At 41.9% G+C, this 23119-nt stretch overlaps 2 protein-coding genes and 1 non-coding gene across 5 annotated transcripts; all 3 read right to left on the reverse strand.

The window, feature by feature from the left end:
- Positions 1 to 1641: 1641 nt before the first annotated feature.
- Positions 1642 to 1713, reverse strand: trnam-cau (transfer RNA methionine (anticodon CAU)). The gene has a single exon. It is a non-coding gene; the product is annotated as a tRNA-Met (tRNA).
- A 1733-nt stretch (positions 1714 to 3446) lies between these two features.
- nkx3-2 (NK3 homeobox 2) lies at positions 3447 to 5865 on the reverse strand. The gene is made up of 2 exons (XM_011610906.2): positions 5180 to 5865; positions 3447 to 4542 (listed from the first exon to the last, which is right to left on the reverse strand). Exons 1-2 carry the CDS (start codon positions 5550 to 5552, stop codon positions 4118 to 4120), a joined length of 798 nt encoding a protein of 265 aa, XP_011609208.1. The 5' UTR covers positions 5553 to 5865; the 3' UTR covers positions 3447 to 4117.
- Positions 5866 to 11150: 5285 nt separating this feature from the next.
- On the reverse strand, positions 11151 to 23010 carry bod1l1 (biorientation of chromosomes in cell division 1-like 1). Of its 3 annotated transcripts, XM_029847341.1 has the most exons (31): positions 22905 to 23010; positions 22719 to 22835; positions 22306 to 22430; positions 22038 to 22228; positions 21219 to 21698; positions 20906 to 21055; positions 20653 to 20792; positions 20398 to 20494; positions 19944 to 20070; positions 19553 to 19775; positions 17654 to 19388; positions 17519 to 17571; positions 17320 to 17440; positions 17127 to 17222; positions 17006 to 17049; positions 16869 to 16917; positions 16720 to 16760; positions 16553 to 16631; positions 16382 to 16437; positions 16227 to 16296; positions 16097 to 16134; positions 15806 to 15938; positions 15648 to 15718; positions 15402 to 15522; positions 15260 to 15303; positions 13580 to 13667; positions 13410 to 13459; positions 13183 to 13306; positions 12757 to 12889; positions 12392 to 12463; positions 11151 to 12013 (listed from the first exon to the last, which is right to left on the reverse strand). In XM_029847341.1, exons 2-31 carry the CDS (start codon positions 22833 to 22835, stop codon positions 11869 to 11871), a joined length of 5013 nt encoding a protein of 1670 aa, XP_029703201.1. In that variant the 5' UTR covers positions 22905 to 23010; the 3' UTR covers positions 11151 to 11868. The 3 variants fall into 3 exon arrangements, with proteins under 3 accessions (XP_029703201.1, XP_029703202.1, XP_029703200.1); XM_029847342.1 differs by having other exon boundaries at positions 15260 to 15300; positions 22719 to 22983; XM_029847340.1 differs by having other exon boundaries at positions 22719 to 22983.
- Between the last annotated feature and the right edge of the window lie 109 nt (positions 23011 to 23119).

Here is a 23119-nt window from a genome sequence, read left to right on the forward strand (position 1 = left end):
GTCCTGCATGTGACGTGTGAGACGCGTTGCTATGGCTGCACAGGTCAAAGGGGGTACTTGTATTTCAGACTTTGCGACTGTTTCACTTTTCTTCTTTGACTAGAAGTCTCTTCCTGCATTTGTATAATTTTTGCAGCTCACTTTTTAATTATTCCTCAAAATGCAAATCGCACATATAATTCATGACGAAACGGGATGTTTGAGCATACATTAAAGTACCATTACAGGCGTGTAATGTTTCCCCTCGACCACACAGGGCGCCTGCAATAACTGAGTGAACTGTTCTCGAAAACTGATACGTGATGAAGCCCGAAAAGACTTAAACTGGACTAGATAATGCTGCTTACATATTCATTGTCATGTAATCCAATAGTTTAGTTATCTAAGTGGTCACAGTAGTCAACACTACACCTGTCACAGCAATACAATCTATACGGCAGGTCGGTGTTGTTGTTGTTATTATTATTATTCGTATTATTATTATTATTATTATTATTATTATTATTATTATTATTATTATTATTATTATTATTATTATTTAGTCCTCACTCTTCTTGTGTCGTCCTCCCTCCAAAGCACACATCTCAGCTGTACATAGAGCCAAGAAAGCCAACATTAATCAAAAACTTTTGCTGCCTCTGCTGGATATTCTGGATGCTTTATCAACTTTTCAAGTCTCCCGCACAGACAGAAAGAACTGGCCTGCTCGCAGAGCAGATGATATGAAGAATTTCATCTTCACTGTTTGAGTGTTTAGCCAGCTGTGTAATGTAAATGCCATGGTGACAAACTGATGAATTTGCAAACCTTACATCATTATAGCAAAGACAGAACAAAAACCTCGCAACTTTTTCTCCTGATATTTCGGTGTGTTTAGTATGGCTTGATAAAAGCATAAATCAAACGCATCCCTGTAGAAATGTAAGGTGCAATTTGTAATCAGGAATTCCAAAGTTTCACTGAAACCATAAAAAACAAATACATTTAAGACCACTTATTTAGTCCACAATTTTTGTTTGGTATATTTTTTTAAATTTATTTATTTTATGTTTTTTAAGGAGGGGGGGGGGTTGTTTTGTGGAATTATAGCTTTACACCTCAGAATTTTTGTAAAGCCGAACTAAACAAATATCCAAATTCCCAATACCTTTAAACACATCCTCCCAGGCCTGGCATGCAATAGGAAAAATGGGCCTCTGTTTATTTTCACAAATTTTTCTGATTGGGTGGTAGTTTTTATGTTTAATTCTCGAAAAGGCACAAACCATGGATTATATAAGTCACACGGAGGCCTGCGTGTTCACTGCTGAGGAATCTCCATCAAACAGGTGACTGACTGTCAGGGCCCTTCGTGGAGGCGCTGAAAGCTGCGCAAACATTCAAGTAGCTCCACACCTTTTTCTGGTTTCATTTTTTCGGTCCTGTTTTGTGAATTGTCATTGCGCATTGCCTGTGTGCGTCCACAGGGGGGTAAAAACAAAAGTTCGGAAAATAGCAAAGGATAACAGAGAAAAACCGCCAACGGCGTGAATATGGTACATGGACGATAAATAAAATGTTTTGCGACCAATGAATGAAAGTAAGGTTTGAATAAGAAAGGGATTAAATTTCACTGTCCCCTCGATGCCTTTAAAAGATTATTAGCAGAGGATGGTTTCGATCCATCGACCTCTGGGTTATGGGCCCAGCACGCTTCCGCTGCGCCACTCTGCTGCTTTATGGGCCTTTAACTTGTACTTAAGTCTTTCGTGATGTCTATTGTCCGAATGAGGCTCTTAAAACAATATTCATCATCCAGTCTAATGAACGACAACCAAAGTCACGACTATAATTAACTGTATGATTAACTGCATCATCATAAATGGACCAACAGTTGGTGTTTCTTAGCCACAAAACACACGCAAACTATTGCGTTAAAGGGACGCCGACTGTTCACCGCCCTTCGATTTTTTAAGGTTGACAAAAGCAGGTTCTCCTGCGTGAAAACATGGAAACCCGCAGTGTTAAAACACATTCTTCCTATAACCAATAACAACTGGAGATACTTTCTGCAAAACAAAATAATTATTGCCAAGCGAAGGGAGGAGCTGTGTCTCGACTCACATGGATCCGTTTAGCCCAGAAGATGAGTCCACGTTGCGCAATTAATAAAAAAAGTTGGGCAGAATTTATGCTGGGAAAGTCATATTTCCAGCTCCACTCTATGCGTTCCACTTAAAAACACAAGAACGATTACAACATTTTGTTGACCAAAAAATGTTAAGGCATTTAAAAGGTTTTCTTCAGGAATTTGCGCTTTCATTGGCAAATCTTGTTGAATAGCAGACAGGATTGATTTATTCGACGCCCTAAATTTCAATTTTTATGCGCATAATATAACGAAGAGACGCAGGTTTTAGTGTCATGCATCCTGATGAGGGTGTTTTCAATTCCACGTCGCAGGTTAAAAGAGAAACCAGCCGCGATACGTCGCTGTGTATCAGATATCGCCACATGCAGGCATGAAAGGAAGTCATGTGGGACGGTCCAGTACTCAGCATCTCGCTGTCCTTCAGCATCACTGCATTCGGGGGTGGCCTCTGGTGGCATACCTGCATTAAGAAAACCAGATCTGAGGATAAATGGGCGCCATTCGTGAGTCACGGGTCTGTTTTGAACATACGGGGATGGAGCGCTGATCCACTAATGGTCGGCGTAAACGTGCGTAAAAGCGCACGGTCATGCGATTTTGGTCATATCAGCTAAAACATCAACTGGTATTGGTGATAGACTGCATCTTCATTTTTAAGACCCGCTTTAAACAGCACATTTTCCCATTTGAAAAACAAAACGAATCAATCGTGAGAAGCCCTCCTTTCCTTCTTCAACAGGAGTGACATGGGCCTCCTTAACCCGGAACACCCCTCTCCTCATGTTGACATGCAGCTCAAAAGGTAGCTGTCAATTTACCCTGTCCGCGAATCACGAAGCTATTCATCATTGTCTGGCAGGTGTTTTGGGGAAGAAGTCATGGTGGCCCAGATGACATCCGTAACCTCCGAACCTAATGGTTATGTAGGGGGAAACACATTGTCCTCTCCTCGAAACTAAATAAAAAAACAAGAGAAATAGGCTAAAGCGTATTTTTATGTTTGCTTGGTTTTCACATTTTTAAAAATAATTTCACGAGCATGTTTTTAAATCCAGGCTTATGACTTTCTGTTTTACATTTGGATTTACCTAAACTATTAACTCTTTACTGGCCGCAAATTCACCGTGTTGCAGATTTTAAGGCGCTTATAGTATTATTTTATATGGTTTAGAAGTTAACATTTTCGTAAAAAATGAACTCATTAATTTCAATTCTTCTGATTAGAACTTTGACGAAGAGAATTTTGAACTTTTTAAACGAATCGTTGCTCTGACCGATAATTGCGTTTAAGGCTTAAATGAAACTGCATCCAACTGATGATAATACCTGATATGTTTTAATGTTTTTAGTCAACACAGATAACAGAATTACAATTCAGTTAGATGTTTTTGTTTTGTCTTGCGTCCATGCAGGAACAATAAATCGCCACCTTTCAGTCTCACACTATAAAGAATTTTATATGGAACTCGCGTGTATATGCTGAAAGTGCTGAAACATTTTTACAAACACAGCAAAAAAAAAAAAAACACAACATGTAATAGACAGGTATATGAAACGTTCAATTGAATATGATTATTTCCAATCACTGCAGAGGTAGGAAGGCGCGTGTAATAGAAACTGAAATAAGGCGATAATTGAGTCTTTCGTGGCCTCTGAAGGGCTTCGGGCGTCCGGAGGGGAATACGAGGAAAATACCAATGTGCTTCTCCTTAAAGGGTAAACTGGTGCTTCACAAGGCGGTCCGTTCTCTCACCTATTGTTTCAGACTGTTTGGATTTAAATGGGAAAAAATACCGAGTTTCTCAAGGTAAACTCTTACTTAATAAAAGAAAGAGATCTTCCCCCGATGGGACGAAAACGTCGGGAACCTCTTGTCTTGACACCTTAAAACAGTTCGGGAGCCTGGAGAGTCTTTTGAGGTTCTCTTCCGTTGGAGCAGGATTCATGATTGCAAATTAAAAACCAATAAATACAGTTACGGAGGTCTCACTGATTGCCCGCACACGCAGAGAGTGTCCAGGCAGGGAGGCAGTACGCGTATGGATAATAGTAAGACGGCTGCAAGGAGAGCAGCGGAGGTCGCAGGAGTTCTCCCGGGCTGTATTGTCTCTGGTCGTCCCGCACTAAAACTTTCACCGCCACCTTTTTAGCTGCCGGGGTCGAAGCCATCAAGTCGGCGGCCATCTGCCGACGTTTCGTCTTGTACCGGCGGTTTTGGAACCAGATTTTGACCTGAGTCTCTGTGAGTTTCAAAGAGGCCGCCAGGTCGGCCCGTTCCGGCCCGGACAGGTACCGCTGGTGGTTGAAGCGGCGCTCCAACTCGAAGACTTGTGCGTGCGAGAAGGCGGCCCTGGAGCGCTTCTTGCGCTGCTTGGGCTGGTCCGGGCTCTTGTCCTCTACGGTGCTGGAGTCTGGGACAGAGATGAAACATGCAAATGAGCTCCTGGAGTTGTTTGTTCAGCACATTCATTCAGTATATTCACTCCAACAATGAACCGTTGCGGGGTTTTTTTTATGTTGCAGTAGTTGAATTATGCACAATAAGGATTTGAAACTTCTCTTGTAAACTTCTGTTTTGAACTTAAAAAATAATTTATGATAAGTGGCTGTCAAATCTAATGCAAAAACAATTATCCAATCAGTTTAGTGCACTGATTCACTCTCTTTACTCAGCATGAGCTGCCGTTTATTTTCTTAAAACATAGGCTTAATTTGATTACACGCCTCTTAACGGCAGCTCCTGATTTTTTCACCAGTCAATTGAAGTCCTCAGAGACTCACATAAATCTAAAGATAGCTGCTTAAGTGTCGCTGTTGGACTGTGTGACCACAACTGCCCGTCAACAGCCGTGCGTAATTCTGGTCAATCGTGCGTAAATGTCGGCAGATTTAGCAAATAAAGGCGACACAATATGAGAAGCAAAGGCCATTCTTTTTAGATTTCTGAACATTTGCCACAGATATAGCTTATTTATGTGACTGAAATAAGGAACACGTTTTTAGCCGAGTTCCTTTCGATCTTATGAAATCAAGAACATGTGATCTTACCCGTGGTGTTGCTCGGCTCACTGTCACTTTTTGCATTCTCCGCGGTTGCAGATTCGTGATCCGTCTCCTGTAAACTTTCCTCCGGTACATCCGACGCAGGATCTCCGTGCTTCTCCGACGTGCACGGCACCGGGATCTTGCTGTCATTGTCTTCGCTGAGCCCCGAATCCGAGTCGTAGTTTTTCGGGTTTGTTTGCTCGCACGACACGTCATCGTCACCCCTCCGAGAGGCGCCGTTCATCTCCCCAAATATTTTCCAGCACGCCGTCTTTGAGAAGCACATGTCCAGATCTGGTAAGTGTCGGCTCTCGTCCTTTTTGTTCAGGATGGCTTGGATTGAGAAAGGCATCAGCGAGTTGCCACGAACGGCCATTTTCACGAAGTTTGCGGTGCTTCTATGAGTGGAAAACTACCTAGATAAGACGAAAAAGCAACCATTCACATTTTAGGCCACTCCGTCCGCGGAGAGCCGTTTCTTCTGCTTAGATTTCCACTCTTGGTTCCTTGTTACATCCCCACGGGAGCAGCCGTGAAAAGCTTCTGCTAGGTCCGCAGGCACGATGCTTCTTCTCTGCATAGCTCTGCCATCAGCCTCGGCTTCCCTCAATCTCTGGCTCTTTTCACCCACTTGTTTTTTTTTAACCAGCCACCCTCACCTGTGACTGACAGGCGCTCCTTGTCGTCTTCTACTGGCCCACAGAGGAGGAGAACCTCTGCGTGATTGGACACTGTAAATGACGTCACGTTGCTTTCACACGAGTGGGGGGAAAAGTTGAAGAAAAGTTTCGCGGGACGATAAACCGATTTTTAGCCACACACACAAAAATATGAAACTATGAAATAAAAATACAGGAACTTTTACCATTGAAGAGTCGCAAATTTAGCTTTACGCATCTGTTTTTAATCGATCACTTTGAATTTATTCTGATAAAATAACATTAATCTTGTTTTTGTTTTGTTTTTTAATTCCGGGGAAAAGTTCTGTGCGTAAAATCAGATGTCAAAAACGCCGTTAAAACATTTCTAAAAAAAAATCCTTTAGTAAGTCTCCGACTCTTTTAACAAGCCTTGAATGCAACACAGTAAATGGTAACTGTATGTGTAATCAAATCTTAGATTTAACCTTTTATCAACAAACCTCTCAAGGCAAAATTCCGAACACCGTCTATCGCGTCTGTTTTGGTGCGTAACGACGTAAAATCATCGGAGAGGCTTTGGTTTGTTGAAATTATATTCATATTCATTTATAAAGTAGAAAGTTTAAAATAAAAAAGTTTTCCGAGCTGATTAGAGCTCATTTTCATCATCGACAATTTTCTCCTCCCTTCTACAAAGACTTTCTGTTTTGAGCTTTTAAATCGATTAATTAAAGCATAATCAAGATCTTGAAATTAACTTAATTTAATTGATTTTTTCAGAACTCCTGTATTCTGACCATCATTTGAATTCTAAAATAACAAAATAAACCCTGAATTTCTCACGTTGAACTTGACTTCAACAAAGTATATATCAGCAGTTTGTTAATGTTCTTAATGCAAACCCCCGTACAAACGTATACATTCAGACTACTATTAAGGCGAGTTTAATTTGCAATAATAAGTCAGTTTTTGTGTCAATCTGCCCTTCGTTTACAGCAATTGTTGTGTTTTAATTAATCATCAAACCATTAATAAAAGACAAACTGTTTTGAGTATAAATCCCAGCTCCGGCTCTTCCAAATAATACGTGGCAAAAATTAAAAATCACAATAATAGTTCCATTCATTTTGTTATCAATGAAGCAAAATCACTTAAGGATGATGATCATGAAGAAACTTTAAAGCCTGTTGTAACGACGATGAAGTGGAATAAATGAAGAAAACAGTGAAATTAATATTAAATTTGTGCAATATTCTGGTGCAAGTCTTTTTTTTTTTAATCATTATTTTTACTATCCAGACTAGGCTGAATTTAGAAATGATGCTTTTGCTGAAAGTCCGTCAAAAATCGGTGTGAAATATGCTGAATGAATTAAGAATTTAACGTTTGATTGGAATTTACACTGAACCAGGAAGGTTTTCTGATTGCGGATTATCGGGGGTGTTTCCCTCACTATCGTGGTCAGAATATTCCTGTAACCTCGGCGCTCTTGTCACCAGCCCTGCACACATTATCCCATCTAGTGGCCACAGAAAATACCTCTTCTGTCATCTCTGAGCTCACTTTGGAACTTTCATGAATTTCTCTCCAAGCGATTAACCCTGCAGGGGCTTTTGGGCCCTGGTGGGATTATCTGCCGGTGCAGTTTATGGCTGCAAAGACCTTTAATTATTTTACCATCTCACTCTCGAAATAATCTTTTGAAATTTCAAGGCATTGTTTCGGTGACCTTCTGCATGGAAGGCCGCGTCACCACATGCAATGAAAACACAACTGGGGGAAGGCAAAAGCACAAACCACCGACACCGTCTGGATATTTTCGTACACCCTTGTTCTTTTAGAAACTGCTCATTCCAACCAAGACCGACGGAGGATCATCATTCTGTTTTCTTGATTATAGAACCACAAGGTCCTCTCTGTTTGGTCTCTGCCTTTTACTCAGACCTTCTGTTTTCTTTTGGCCCAAACTCAGCCCAACTGACCCGTACGCATGCACGGCTCCAGTCTGGGAAAAATGAAAACTAAATAAGACCATCTGCCAATTGTTTCACACAGTGAGTCGGTGTGATGTGGAGCTCACGGCCCCGCAGGTTCCTCAGAGTTTTGGTAACCACACTGAGAAGAAGAGTAATAAGCAGTAAGTAGCAAGTGTCAGGAAATGTAAACAGACAGCAGCTTGGTTTCATCCACAGGGTTATGAATAGATACACGGCTGCTGTCAGACTCACACTTGAAGCCCCAATTATTGTTTCTTCAGCAGCAAAAGAGGGAAACACTAAAATAATAACAGGAACTTGTTCTTCCAAATCAGCCAAATGAGTAAAAAGAATTCCTTGTGCAGGATTAATTATATCCGCGCAGGAGCATTTGGTTAAATTGTTTCTCAGAAAATGGGAAATAACACTCATCAAAAAGTAGGAAAAAAAAGTTAATTTAATCAATTCTTTTATTCTTGATTGTCATTTAAAACATAGGTGATGAAATGCCAATAAATCCTTAAAATATTTTAATGGAGACTCGCATTTTTGCATCCTAACAATTACTTTTTGGTTGTTTTCTTGATAAATGACTTAAATTATGGGTGCGCCTTTCATTTATATATTTTTGTCAGTTTACTTATCATACAAATAATAAATATTGTGCATGAAACATATTTTTCCACCCACGCAACTACGTCAAATTCAAATGATAAGGTCAGTATATTAAAAATGAACTGTTTTTAGCTCATATATTTCCATTTGTCCCAATAAACCTTTGAAAAATGAAAAGTGAAAATTTGCGCTTTTAGCAGTAATGGTAAAAACCACTTATCAGGATAAAAACAAAGCATAAACGTATAAAATGAAGACGATTATTAAAGAAAACTGAGTGCAGTTTTGTCAAATATGAACTCGTTTCATTTTCTCGGGTTGTGTCCGGACGGCAGGGAGAGCTCCCTCTGCTGGTGAGAGCACGAACCTGCAGCCTTTGAAAGATGAGACGTTCACGGCATAATAGCTGTGCCGGGAAAATATCTTTTTTTAATGCTCTCTGCACTGACATGATTCTTTGATCCATCCAGACATGATGTCTGCTCTCCACCAATTCAACACTATCCTGAAATTCCCACTACCTTTCCAGTAAGGAAATCAACTTTAATGACATATTAGATCATTATATTCCCCCACACCCACCAGCCCCTAGACCCATTTTCTCTGCCTCATCTTGTAACTTTAATCTCTTCAAACAGAAATCCTGCCTGGTGTAGAAACATACCAGTTGCCATAGTAACATCACTACTCACCGGGGTGTTTTCTTGACATATCTTGATTTTTATATTTTTTTTTCTTGCATGCTGCTGAAAAAGGCTCTCTCTCTTTCTCTCTCTCTCTAACACAGAGAGACACAGACACACAGACTTACACACACACACACACACACACACACACACACACACAAATGCAATAGTAGCCCAAATTGTGTTCAGATGGAGAATTACATGAGAGAGGACTGCCAAGATGCATTTGCCATAAATGCCCTTTAGATTTCTCACCAACTATCAGGTCCACCATGATCGCACCCTTAATCAGCCTCAGAACAGCAAAATTGGAAGGAAAAGGCAAAGGAAGGAGGGGTCGCTGCCGTATTCAAGCACATCTTATTCTCCCAAGTTGAAATGGAACGCTCTTTTCTGAGGAAAGGATTAACTTTGCATGCCACGGAGCACTAAGTAGACAATCCCAGGGTGCAACACTTAATACTGTAAATGGAACTGAGAGCCATAAAGAGCGGTCCCTCTGTCTGGTTGGAGCTATGCAAAACATCCCAGTAACGACTGCATGACTGCAGACAAAAGCAGAAATGTGTCGGTCGGGGTGTGTGTGTGTGTGAGTGCGACTGTGTTACAGTCCAATTAATGTGTGTATAGCCCAGATGTGTATTTTCAGCTCTGCTGTGCTGACAAATGAGCTGCAGTCTCCCTGGGGCGTGCAGCAGATAGTGCTCATGAAAGGCTCCTGGGGCTCCGGGGCCCTTTCTCCTCCGCTCATGCCTGAATAAAGATGACATTCAAAGCAGTGCTAAAGTGTAAAATACCATTTTTATGAAAGCTGCAAGGACCACTAAGAATTTTTGAGTTGCCCCACTGCGTGTGTGTGTGTTTAAATCTGTGGTCCAACAGTTCTAGGTGTGAAAAGATGTTTATGGTAAAATTAAAATGATATTCCATTTTTTTTTGCCTCTCAATATTGGAGTTTAACATCAGAACATCAGAATCCCGACACAAATGAAGAGGAATTACATATATTGTAAGCATTTAACGGTCGATAATAAAAAAATAAAAAAAATCAGACCAAAAAAAAGCAAACTTCCGCACTGGTTGGTCTGCAGACAGTTTTCAGAACGTATTAATCTCTGGTGTGTATGTGCACCAAGAGGCCCCCCAAAAAGGAAATACAGGTGAAATCTCCACTTCCCACCTGTCACTGGTTACATCTGAGACTTTCACTCCGGAACATGTACTTACTCCCAATGGGAGAGCTTTATACTGGAGGTACTGGCAAAGCCCAGTAGAGGGGTAACAGCAGGGGTGACTTTTAATCCAGTTCACCTTCAAGTGTGGAACCACTGTCTCTGCTCTGCCTGCACCAGTTTATCCCCCCAGGTTTAGATGCCAGAGCAGCAGGTTCTGCCAGAATTCTAATAACCCGCACCACCCACCAAGAGGAGCCCCAGAGTTTAGATCTAAGATTGCAAAACAGTGCTGTGCTTCATTTCCGGGAATCTGAAGCTAATCTGTACAGTTCTGATAGACGTATTGTCACGTCACACATTTAGGGTAATTATGCAGAATAAAATGTAAAAATAAACATAAATTATAAATATAAAGCCGTAAAATACTTTCTAATTCAGTCTTAAAGGACAAGAATTTAAGGGAATTGAGGCCTGTGTGTCTGAAACCAGTCGAGTGTTTTAAAAAAAGAGGCGTTGAGCTAATATTTCTGTTCTGTTAGAGAACCAGGAAATACCTGAGAGGAACACCTGCTGATGGAAGGGACAGAATGGAACAATCTGCAAAAAGAGCTGGAAAAGTGGAGCCTCTGGTGTTTCTTTAAAAGGATCCTGTCAGTTCAGGTGCCTCTTAACAATGGTGGAATCATTCATTCTGAGTCTTTCAGCTTTAGCCACCATTAGCAGGCAGGAATGTGCTCTTCTCCTCTGGTAGGTGATTGGTTGGTTTCTCTTATTTTAAAACACAGAAGCAGGAGATGAGAACAGGCGAGACAGAGCAGGTCGATTATTCAAGATGTTGGTATTCTGAGCTTTCATCCCCAAAGTTAGTAAAATGTCTGAAACTCGACTGATGCCGGTGCTTTATTCAGCTTCTGATGGAGCGGAAATACAAATGAACTTCAGTGTTTTTACATTTTCAAATCCAAACTTCCTTTTCTGCTTGTAAATACTAAAAAAAACCAACAACCATACAAGAAAATATCTGCTTTAAAAACAAAAATATTTGTCAAAAAAACTGACACGGCACGATGCATATAAACCAAATCTTTAAGAAAAACCAACACGTTAGCTCATGGTGTCATTCACAGAATGAATACGGAACAACAAAAGTCACAATGAAGCGTAAAATGACTTTACAGTGATTCTTATGTACAAGCGCTTGAATTCACAGACCTTCTGAAGGCATCTGTAGCGTTTTAACCGCACAGGAGAAGCAGGATTAGCAGTTAAGAGAAACATTTTGGCCCGTCTGGCCTTCGAGTCCGGCCTTTGATTGGCCTCAAACGTTCTGGTTCACTGGGCTTTACTGGGGGAACCAGGTCTGATCCAAACCATATGGGCTGAGAGCAGACGAAGGAGATCCGAGGCACAGGTCCTACCCAGATCCTCAGCTTTACGTTCTGTGGTGTCCTCAGAGTTGGGTGATATCGAAGTTTAGTGGAGCAGAAAGAGCTTTTCGTGTTAACCGACTGGAGGAACTCTTTGACCTCCTGATGAGAAAACTGACGTGGGTTTTGGAAACACTGCTGAGCGAAGCAGTACGCCCCTGTACGAGGTTTTTCAGCGTTTGGCCCTCTTGGATGGGGCCTCCTCCGATTTCTGTCCTCCTCGTGTTCGCACAGCAGGTGGGCTGGCGTCTCGCTTGCGGCCCCCTTTTACCGCCGCCACCGCCGCCGCCGCCGCCGTGGCCTGGCCCCTCGTCCCACTGCAGGAGGAAAACAAGGTCCAAGTGTCAGTCTGTAAGTGTTGTGTTCAGGCGCCATTAAAATTTGTCAACGTCTATTTTACGAGAAAATGAAAAAGCAGCTGAGACCCAACGGCAGGAGGAGGAAAAGAAAAAAAAAACTTGAATCCTGATCACAACTCAGGTTCAGGATGAGCATTTTGGGATCGAGAAGCTTGAATAAAAAACTATCTTTAGGTTGGAAAAATGGTTTCCCCTTTCTATTTCAGCAGTTAAGACCTCATAAACATTTTAAAATTCAAGGAAAAAGGTTTGGTGAAATGTTTGCTTTCGCACAGCGACGCCCCGACTGCCGGGTTTTGGTCAGATTCCTCTTTAAGCTGAATGAGACAAACTCACCGTGTGCCAGCTGCGGTCTCCTCTTTGCCATTCTGTCGACTTGCCCGGGTGGATGGTTTGCTTGGCTTATTTCTGAGGAGCAATAAAAACAAATATGAAACAACGGCTGCTGCGTTAGCACGAACCCTTCCGCCGCTTTAATCTAATGGGATGTGACAGTGTCAGGATGAAGCCAATCAGAGGCTCATTCAGCACCGTTCTCCCAACTCTGACTGAAACGATTTAGTAGACTTTTAGGATTAAAGTCACCGCTCTCTTTACATTTTCTTACAAATAAGCAAAAAAAATAAAATAATAAAGTTTGAATGATGGGTCCAGATGAGCTGAGGACATTTTAATCTTTAATATTTGACTCCTTGAACTACCTCTCAGCCTCCAGGCGGGATGCAGAGCGTGTGGTTGCTCTGGTTGCAGTTCCTTTCTCCCCCTCCTCTTCCTCTGCTTCCTGTTCACCCCTTTGCTCGCTTTCTTTGGCCTCTGCCCTCTTGTCCTTTTTATCTTTGCATGGATAAAAAGCAGCCATATGATGAGCATTATGAATAACACCTATCAGACTGTTGCTCTAAAACATGTGCGCAGCATCAACTCTTCAAAAACCTTTAAGCTATATAGTAATCTAAAGTTCTTAGGTCAAAGAAACCTTTAAATCTGTACCTGTAATCACTTTAATGAGCTTTAAACACACATAATCTTATCAATTATGCAATCATGGAACACTTTTGCCTTAACCAGACATTAGTTTAGTCAAATAAGTGTGTTAAAACTAAGAAATGCACTTTAAAGCTCCTCACCTGGATCATCTGCTGCAGCGGCTGCAGCTGCTGCGGCGACTGTGGCTGCTTTCGGTGGTCGCCCCCTGCGACCAGGTCTTTTCGGGGTCACCTCGGTGGCCTCTTGAGTTTGATCTGCCTCTGCCTGTGATGTAATAGCAGACTCAAATGTGGGTTTTGGCGAGACTAATACTGAGAACTGCGGAGGAAAAGTATTGGAAGGATCAACTTTTCTTGATTTAACATACATCTGGTTTCTTCTCTGCTTCCTCTTTAACCATTTCTTGACTCCCTGAAACTAAACACCAGGAAAAAAAGACAAGACAGAGACTGTCACAAACGACAGAAGCTCTTCTAAAAATTAATAATGTGCAATAATAGTCAGATGTTAAGTAATGTAAAATGTCAGGTTCCTCACCGGGATCCTCAGTTTGCTGTTTCAGTTGCTCACTTTGGTCTTGCTGACCATCACTTTTCTTCACCTCCTGTTCTTTAGTTGGGGTTTCCTGGACAATTGAAGACAGAGTGCAGAATTATAAGGCAAGTTGCATTTTTGAGGATTAATTTTATTATTGAACAACAACCATGTTCTTAATGAACCCAAAAGACTCAATATCAAAGCTGAATATTTTTGGGAGTTGGAGTGGGGCTTTTTTAGTTTTAGCTATTTTAGGAGGATATCTGTGTGCAGGTGACTATTACTGTGCATAATTATTAGGCAACTTAAAAAAATGTATACCCATTTCAATTATTTATTTTCACCTAAGAAACCAATATAACAGCTCAACATTCACAAATATACATTTCTGACATTCAAAAACAAATCAGTGACCAGTATAGCCACCTTTCTTTGCAAACACACTCAAAAGCCTGCCATCCGTGGATTCTGTCGGTGTTTTGATCTGTTCCCGATCAACATTGCGTGCAGCAGCAACCACAGCCTCCCAGACACTGTTTCCCCTCCTTGTAAATCTCACATTTGATGAGGGACCACAGGTTCTCCAAGGGGTTCAGATCAGGTGAACAAGGAGGCCATGTCATTAGTTTTTCTTCTTTTAGGCCCTTTCTTGCCAGCCAGGCTGTGGAGGACTTGGATGCGTGTGATGGAGCTTTGTCCTGCATGAAAGTCATGTTTTTCTTGAAGGATGCGGACTTCTTCCTGTACCACTGCTTGAAGAAGGTGTCTTCCAGAAACTGGCAGGAGGACTGGGAGTTGAGCTTGACTCCATTCTTAACCCGAAAAGGACCCACAAGCTCATCTTTGATGATACCAGCCCATATCAGTACCCCACCTCCACCTTGCTGGCGTCTGAGTTGGACTGGAGCTGTCTGCCCTTTACCGATCCAGCCACGGCCCATCAAGAATCACTCATTTCATCAGTCCATAAAACCCTAGAAAAATCAGTCTTGAGATATTTCTTGGCCCAGTCTTGACGCTTCAGCTTGTGTCTTGTTCAGTGGTGGTGGTTTTTCAGCCTCTCTTACCTTGGCCATGTCTCTGAGTATTGCACACCTTGTGCTTTTGGGCACTCCAGTGATGTTGCAGCTCTGAAATATGGCTAAACTGGTGGCAAGTGGCATCTTGGCAGCTGCACGCTTGACTCATTCTAGGTTCAGTGCTATTTTGCGCCTTGGTTTTTCCACACGCTTCTTGCGACCCTGTTGGCTATTTTGAATGAAACGCTTGATTGTTCGATGATCACGCTTCAGAAGCTTGGCAATTTTAAGAGTGCTGCATCCCTCTGCAACATATCTCACTATTTTTGACTTTTCAGAGCCTGTCAAGTCCCTCTTCTGACCCATTTTGCCAAAGGAAAGGAAGTTGCCTAATAATTATGCACACCTGATATAGGGTGTTGATGTCATTAGACCACACCCCTTCTTATTACAGAGATGCACATCACCTGAAATGCTTAATTAGTAGTGGGCTTTCAAGACTATACAGCTTGGAGTAAGACAACGTGAATAAAGAGGATGATGTGGTCAAAATACTCATTTGCCTAATAATTCTGCACTTCCTGAAGTGCAGAATGAAGACAGCCGGTACAGATGCAGGACGTGGACAATGTTTAAATCCACAAGGAGGACCGAATCTCACCATCGCGGTTTCCTCTGGTTCTTCTTTTGCTTCTGAGGCAGCTGCTGTGATAAGAACAAGGATAAATATGTCTTAACCTCACACAAACAGCAAAAATCTGCTTTTTCAGTCCCGTTTCTAAAAGTGTAAAAGAATCGTATACGTGTGTCAGGGGTCTCTTTGGGGTCGCAGCTTCCCGCAGCTTCTCTGCCATCTACAGCAGGCAGCAGGGCCTCTTCCCCTCCTTGCTCCACATTTTTAGGCCCCCTTTCCTCATCAGTGTTCTATATTTTGAGAGGGGGGGCAATAGATTCAACATAAGACCAGTAACAAAATTACGTCACATAATAACCACAACAGGTCGGCGTTCAGTAATTTGAATTGTCTTGTGTCTACGTTGCCTGTTTACCTCTTCGTCAGCTGTTTTACTCGATGATGTCTTGTCGATATTGTCCTCATCTTTATCCTCCTTTTGGGCATCTGGAGACACGTTGGTGAAATTGGAGAAAACAGAACCAAAGACCGAACATTTGTGAAAGTTTATTGTGACGTCAGATTTAATTCTACCCTCTTTGTCTGCAGCCCCAGAGGCGCCAGAGCTCAGACTCTCCTCCAGAACCTCCGGTTCTTCATGCTGCTCCTTCACTCCCTCACTGGATCCTGATGATTGACCCCTGCATGGTCTTTTGATTTCAGTATTCTGAAGGTATAAAAAGAGCTCATGAGCACAGGTGGCAAACTCACACTTCTGCGTTTGCTAAACAACTTTTATTTTGTCATGGATTCTTTTTATTTTTAAAGACATAAACAGATAAACGAAAGTCAAAAATGGATGATTGAAATAAAATCCTAGTTTACCTGTTCGTCTTTGGTATCCTCCTTCTCCCCTTCATCACCTGAGAAATTCAAAGCAGATGAACATGTCACACGCTAGAAATATTTCTCAGACGGAGAGTGAGGGTCTCTGGGATTCTATTAGACGCTCTACCAGATTCTTTCTCTGCTTTGTGAGCGGACAGCTTTCGTTTCCGTCCTCCTCCTCCATCCCTCGTCTCTTCCTACATGTTAAAATACAGCAAACGTCACGACAACACATTTGGGGGGGGCTGGATCAACACTCAACCATAATGGTGTCAGCGTTACCTTTTCTGAGAGATCTTTGTCTTCCTGGTTGTCTGTGCTGGAGACATCATCTAAATCTGGAATAAATACAAGAGAGAAACATGAAAAGACGTTTCCAGTCGACAGGAGTGGACGCAGATTGTGCTGAATGTCACAATGGGATTACTGACTGAGTCAGTAAGGATAACCTACTGGTTTGTTTAACTTGCTCCGAATGGTTGTCAGGTCCACGTTCTCTGTTCTCCTCATTGGTTTCTGGGACGAGTTCGACCTGAACAGAATTTACAAGAGAACAGACACGTGATACACGTGCAACCACAACAGCTCATTTACAGCTCAACAGGCTGGGAATCACTGACCTCTGGTGTTTCTGTCTCTGGTTCTTTACGCTCGGCTTCACCTGGTGGTCAGAAAGTAAATGCTCTTATTTTACACTTTTGGCTGATTAATGTAAAAAAGACCACGTTATTTATTACCCTTGTCATCTTAAATCAGATTAAAGACTTACTGTTATCGATGTCTATCTTGGTTTGCTTGCCAAACACAGAGCTTTCGGTCTATCGAAATAAAACCAAAATCCATATTAGCCTTGTTTTGAAAATCAAAGGGAGGAAACTAAATTTGAATCAAATCAATTTCTCCTACCCCAGGGTTTGACCTTGGATCTGCAATTTCTGTCTCCGGTTGTTCTACGGAGATAAAATATTTAGGTTTATAGTTAGGATGGGAAAATAACTCTATGCCGCTGCTGTTGTCAGTCGCTCACCTTTTTGACTGGACGTTTCTGTGGTTGGTTCACTTTCAGCAGGACTGATTTGATCCGTGCTGACCTCTGTGGTTTCAGACCCCACAGTGTCAGCAGCTGAAATAAAAACACATCATCTTGAAGATCATGACTCACAGAAAACATTTTAAGATTAAGATTTAAATAAAAGAAAATAGAGGAGAACAGTGTTCACCTTCCTGCCATTCTGCTGCAGCTGTTTCATCCCTCAGCTGACTTTCAGGAGGAATTTCTACATCTTTGGCTTCACCTTCATTCAGAACAGCCTCCCGTTCATTTGAAGTAAGTTCATCCGGCTGCATTGAAAAGAGACTTTTAGCATCATGAGAATCTAATAAATGTTTGGAATTCATATTAATATTAAAATCATGTACCTGAGTAATAGACTCAGATGGTTTGTCCTCTTCTTGCACATGTTCTGGCAGACCTTTAATGACGAGATCTGTATTTACATCAACATTCTGACGTATTCATTCAATAAATAATGCATTTTTTCACTGATACTTTACCTGGTTTGTTTGTATTTTCAGCTCCAACCTCAACAGTTTGCTGGGACTCGACAGGTTTCGTCTCCCCAGTTGCTAAACTGTCTGCAGGTCGTTGTTCTGCTTTAGCTGAAGTCGATTCCACCATCTCAGGTTCTCTGTGATACAACTCTGCTTCTTCTCTGGCGTTATGACAAATCAAACTGGTGGTCACAGCACTGTCCATGGAGAGCAAGGTCAGCGCCGCTTCCTTCATCTTCATGTCAGCCTCCTGCAGAGTCAGGTCAGAGGTCACGTCCTCTCGGCTGCTCTCGGGCGGAAGCCGAGCCTCCGCAGAAGTGCAGACGTCCATGAGGGTCAGCAGGGCGTCGGCCTCGGCGGGAACCGCCGGCAACTCGCGCAGACGAGACTCTGTGTCACCCTCGGGGGGCTCGGGGGTGATGTCGCTTAAAGCGTCGCAGGTGTCTTCCGAGAACGAGGTGGCGACGGTGGTGGTGACAGCATCAGATTCAGTGCTGGCGTCTCTGAGGACGGAGACTTTCTTTAGGTCCTCCTCCATGTCCGTCTTTGATTTACCAGCTTTTTCAGGTTTCTCTTCTCGGGGTGTTCTCCTTTCCTCCTGGCTATCACTTCTCCTCTCCTGGGATTTCTCCTTTTTCTCTGCTTTTTTCTTTGGACCAGAAAGTTCTGCTTTCTCATTGAGGGATTCTTCAAATACTTTTCGCTGCTCTTTTGTATTTCCTTCCTTTTTCTTCTCTGGTTTGCTGACAGTGGGACCTCCAGCACTTTTGACCTCTGAAACTTGAACTTTATTATCCATCTTCGACAACTGAGGCTTTGTATCATCTTTGGATTTTAGTTTTGACTTTTCCAGGATTCTTTTTTCTGATAGTTTCATTCTCTTTTGGTCTTTGTCACTATCAGAGCTTGGTTTGATTATTTTCTGTCCATCCTGGTCTCCTTTAGTCTTTTCCTTCTCGCTGTCTTTGCTTTTGGGTTTGTCTCCTTGCTTATCCTCAGTGTGGCTTCTTGATCTTTTTAGGGCTTCCTTTGAGTGTTTCTCTTTCTTCTTGCTGCCATCAGTCCCAGGATCCACATCAGAACGCTCTTCTGAAGAACCAGTAGAATCAGGACGGAGCAAATGCTTAGAAATTGAGGCCTTCTCTCCTTTGAGCTTTTCTTTTTCTTTGCTCTTATCTTTGTCTTTCTCCTTTTCCCTATTTTTTTCCTTTTCTTTTTCTGGTTTAACTGCCTCCATAGTAAGAGCTTTTGTCTTCTTGACTGAAGCATCTTTCGAAGCATCATCTGCTGCACCTTCTGAAACAGTTGCCTTTCCGGGTATTTTCTTCTCACTTTTAATCTTGAGCTTCTTCTCAACCTTCTCTTCACAGGACATTTTAACAGTACCGTCCCTCTGTTGGGATTCATCTGGCTGCACTTCATATTTTTTCTCCTGTTTTTGTTTGAGCTTGGTCCGCTCGTCTGACAGACTTCGCTCTTTGCGTTCTTTAGGGTGCTCTTTGCGGAACAACCGATCAAATTTCCCCACTGAGCGCTGTTTAAGAGCTTCTTGAGAACCCTGTTCCAGATCCAAGATGAAGGAATGTGTTCTGCTCTTGTCAGAGAGCTTTTTGGCTTCACTCAAGTCTTCTGAGAAACTGCCACTTGTCCTCCTGTGCCTCTCATCGGACGACCCTGATTCAGACAGATTTCTTCCCAATTTAGGCTGGGGAAACTTCGGGAATGCTGGTTTTACTTCCTAAACAACAAATCAAAGCAGCGTTTTAAATAACAGTGAACTCAGAGGTTTTATACTTTCAAATATCTCAATTGTAGGTTGGATTTATTTATTCATTTGTCTTGTGGGCTGCATTGCGTTTGCATGTAAAATCTAGCACTTGGACAACTGCCCATTTTACATACCACTTTCTTGGATCCCTCTGCATCTTTCTTGGGTCCTTCTACATCTTTCTTGGGTCCTTCTACATCTTTCCTGGAGCCCTCAGCATCCTTCCTGGAGCCCTCAGCATCCTTCCTGGAGCCCTCAGCATCCTTCCTGGAGCCTTCAGCATCCTTCCTGGAGCTTTCAGCATCCTTCCTGGATCCATCTGTATCTACTTTCTTTTTCACAAGATCTTCCTCTTTCCTGAACAGCAAAAATATTTATAAACTGTGCTTTTCAATCGCACCATTGATTTATGTAACCTTAACAAAATGACAGGAGGCTAATAGAAACATTTTTTGGGCAGGATTGCCTAAAAATCTGCTGATATGGGCAACGTTGATATGTTTAGACATCCAGTCTGGCACCTACTTTGAGCCTAGCTTCCTCTTTCTGTTGAGAGCCATTTTCTTCTCCAGGACTTTCCTTTCTTTTCGAGCCTGTTTGGCTTTGGGGTGCTCTTGACCAAAGCAGATTCCACCCTTTTGTTTTTTGTAATCTGTACAGGAATTATACATTTTAAAAAGCTGCATGGATCAAACATCAGACAACAGGCAGCTGTATCAAAAATACTCTGCAAATATTTAGTATACAGCATAACATGACTCATGAGCTGCTGGAATTCATATAGTGCAATATCAAGTATAGCCACCAGGTGACAGCAGTACCTAAAATATGAAGACACTTTTGAAACAGAAAATTTGATTAGTTTCAAGATATCCAGTCTATTATTGACCCTTTTGTGTCACACAAACTGTTTTATTTTGTTCAGATTTGTGTATGACAGTCTGCATTGTGCATTGTATCTTGACGTTGGCTGAAATACCTTGGTCTTCAGTCCACACCGATCTCTGTTTGTGCTGCTCTTCCATTCGCTCTCTGTTCTTTTGTCTCTTCAGAAGCCTCTCCTCCTTGTCCTTGGCCTGAGAGACCACCATTCACAGCAGAGAGAGCCAACCAGAACATTCCAAAAAAGAGAGAAACCAACAATCACAAAATATCTACCAGCATAATAAACTTGCTGCCAAATGGAATTATATTTGTAATAATGTAAATCTAGAGTTCAAGTGAGAAAACTCACCGCAGACCTACGGCGTTCCTCCACAGTGACTTCATCATCTGAGTCGCTATAGTAACGGGAGTAGAGGAAGGGTTTGTGAACATAGGCTTTGCGACGAGGTTTATGTTCTTCGCCTTGTTTCTTCTCTTTTTCATCCTGATCTGTGAAAGGGCAAAAAAGAACATATGTAGATGTACACGCAGGAAAAGCCAAAATATGCACATTTTTGGTGGAAGAATTTTTTGACACATCAGAAATGGTAAAATGTTAATACCATCAGGTGGAAGCTCCCCTTCTTCAGAAGAATCAGACAGCTGCTGATCATCGTCGCTTTGTCCCTCAAGTGATGATAAGTCGCTGGTGTGGACAGAGCTCACTGTGATGTCACTCAGGCCCTCGAGGTCAGAGTCCTCCAAAAAGTATTCTGTAGGCCAAAATCATTTCAGAATTTTCTTTTTTATATGCTTATACTTCTTGTATACTTGTACAAATTTATACAGCAAACATATAACAAAATAATGAACCAAAAAATTATACATTTTTTGTGTTTGAAGGTTCCTTTTAAAAGTCTAGATTTGACAACCTACCTTCTTTTATCCTCTCTTTAGCCTTCTGCTTGGCCTGACATGCTGATTTCAGCATATCATCTGTGTGCTCCTCTTCGGGTTTTCCAGCAGGTTTTCCAACTGCTTTGTCTTTGTCCTCCTCTATCGGCTCCTGACCTCCTGATTTCTCCTCTTCCTGTTTCACCTCTTCCACTAAGCTTTCTCTTCCCAGATCCAGCTGATCCTGACTTTCCTCCATCTTCACCTCTGATGTCAGTTCCTGCACTCCTTCCTCTGTCTTTCTGTCACTGCTGCTGCTGCTGTCACCTTCTTCAACAACCTTCATGTCCTGCACACCCTCCTCCAACTGAAGCTGCGAGGGCTCATCTGAGGTTTGGCCTTTACGTACTTTTTCTGTGCTTGAGCTGGCTCTCACACTCGCCTCCTGGTTGAGAGTGGTTATGGTGTCCAAAATAGACATAGCATCGCTGGCTGACGTGGTGGCAGGAGTAGACGACGTCACTGTAAAAGAACAATATCAGATGTGAAAATATAGTTATGCTACTGTGTGTGTATGTGTCTGATTTCCTCCTCAATGATATTTGAGTGACGGTTAATCAACATGGTAAGCATTATGCATATTAAGAAATTTTGTTTAGAAACAACTAATATTAGCACATTTACTGTCAAATAAACTGTCCAAATTGCAAGAAATCAGGAATAATCCAGCAACAACATTTCATTGCAAGCGTTACCAACTGCAAGATAACAGTCTGCACATTCCAAGGTTCTGTTCAACCTCTCAGCAATTTCATGATTAACACCAAATATGTAATAAAGGTATGTAATAAAATGCTGCACCTTGCTCAATTGTGCTGCTTTCTGGTTTGGGTTCTGTTGGAGGCGGCGGAGCCGGGGGTTCTTCAGAGCAGCTGCCAGGGGAGAGAAATTCACGGGCCACTCTCTCCACCTGAGGTCTAAAGATATGATTGATTTTGGGGTCCACTACCTGGGCCACAATCCTGTCCACTCCTTGCTCCAGCATTCCAGATCTGCACACCGTACATATTATAAGCAGTTACAAGGGCTCTGTCATTCTGGACATTTACTTTACTCAGGTATCACTTACTGAAGCACAAGTTGTCGGATATTGTTTCTCAGCTGGTTCTTATTCAAATGGGGGCTCCAAGTGTGGTTGGAGAGATGATTTGAGACAAAGTTGTCCACTCTCTGTTTCAGGTTTAAGTAAGCCGGCTATACAGAAACAATCAATTTAACAGTGAGAAGCTTTCAATTAATTAATAACTAATTTGTTAAAATTGTGTTTTTACAAATATATTTTTTTCTGACTCAACGTGGTAAACTTTTCCTTTTTGTAACGATGAACATTTTGATATTTGCATTGTGACGATTCCTACATACAAGAGAATAGAGATTCTCTAAATAGTTAGCATTAACATCTTCCTGCATGTGGCATACTAAAAGCCTATTAAACACTAGCCAATGGAACTATTTAAACATGTATTTTGAACCATTAATTACCTTTGTGTCCACATCAGCCAAACAGTCTCTCCTGAACTGGTCGAAGAGCCCTTGCGTTTTTAAGTGACTGACGATCATTGAGACCAGTTGAGGGTCTCCGGGCGGCAAACCAGCCATCTTCGAATGGAATTGACGTTAGATTCGACAGATTAAAACCATAAGCCTGGCAATACATAAAGTTATAACCTGCCAGGAAGCATCAGATTCTATTAGGGTCTCCGAAGTTCGAAGCAAATGTCACCCGGAAGTTCTACGAAAACGACAACCCGGATGTTAAAGAACCTCCCATCTGTCAAAATAAAAGTAGCATTTGGCTTCGATAACAATTATGTTACGGTAATATTTGCAGTTTATGACATATTACGGGACCTTGAAAGGCCTATGTGCTGTTAATCGCTGGA

Source organism: Takifugu rubripes, chromosome 14 (genome assembly GCF_901000725.2).
Source record: "Takifugu rubripes chromosome 14, fTakRub1.2, whole genome shotgun sequence".
NCBI classification, from domain to species: domain Eukaryota; kingdom Metazoa; phylum Chordata; class Actinopteri; order Tetraodontiformes; family Tetraodontidae; genus Takifugu; species Takifugu rubripes.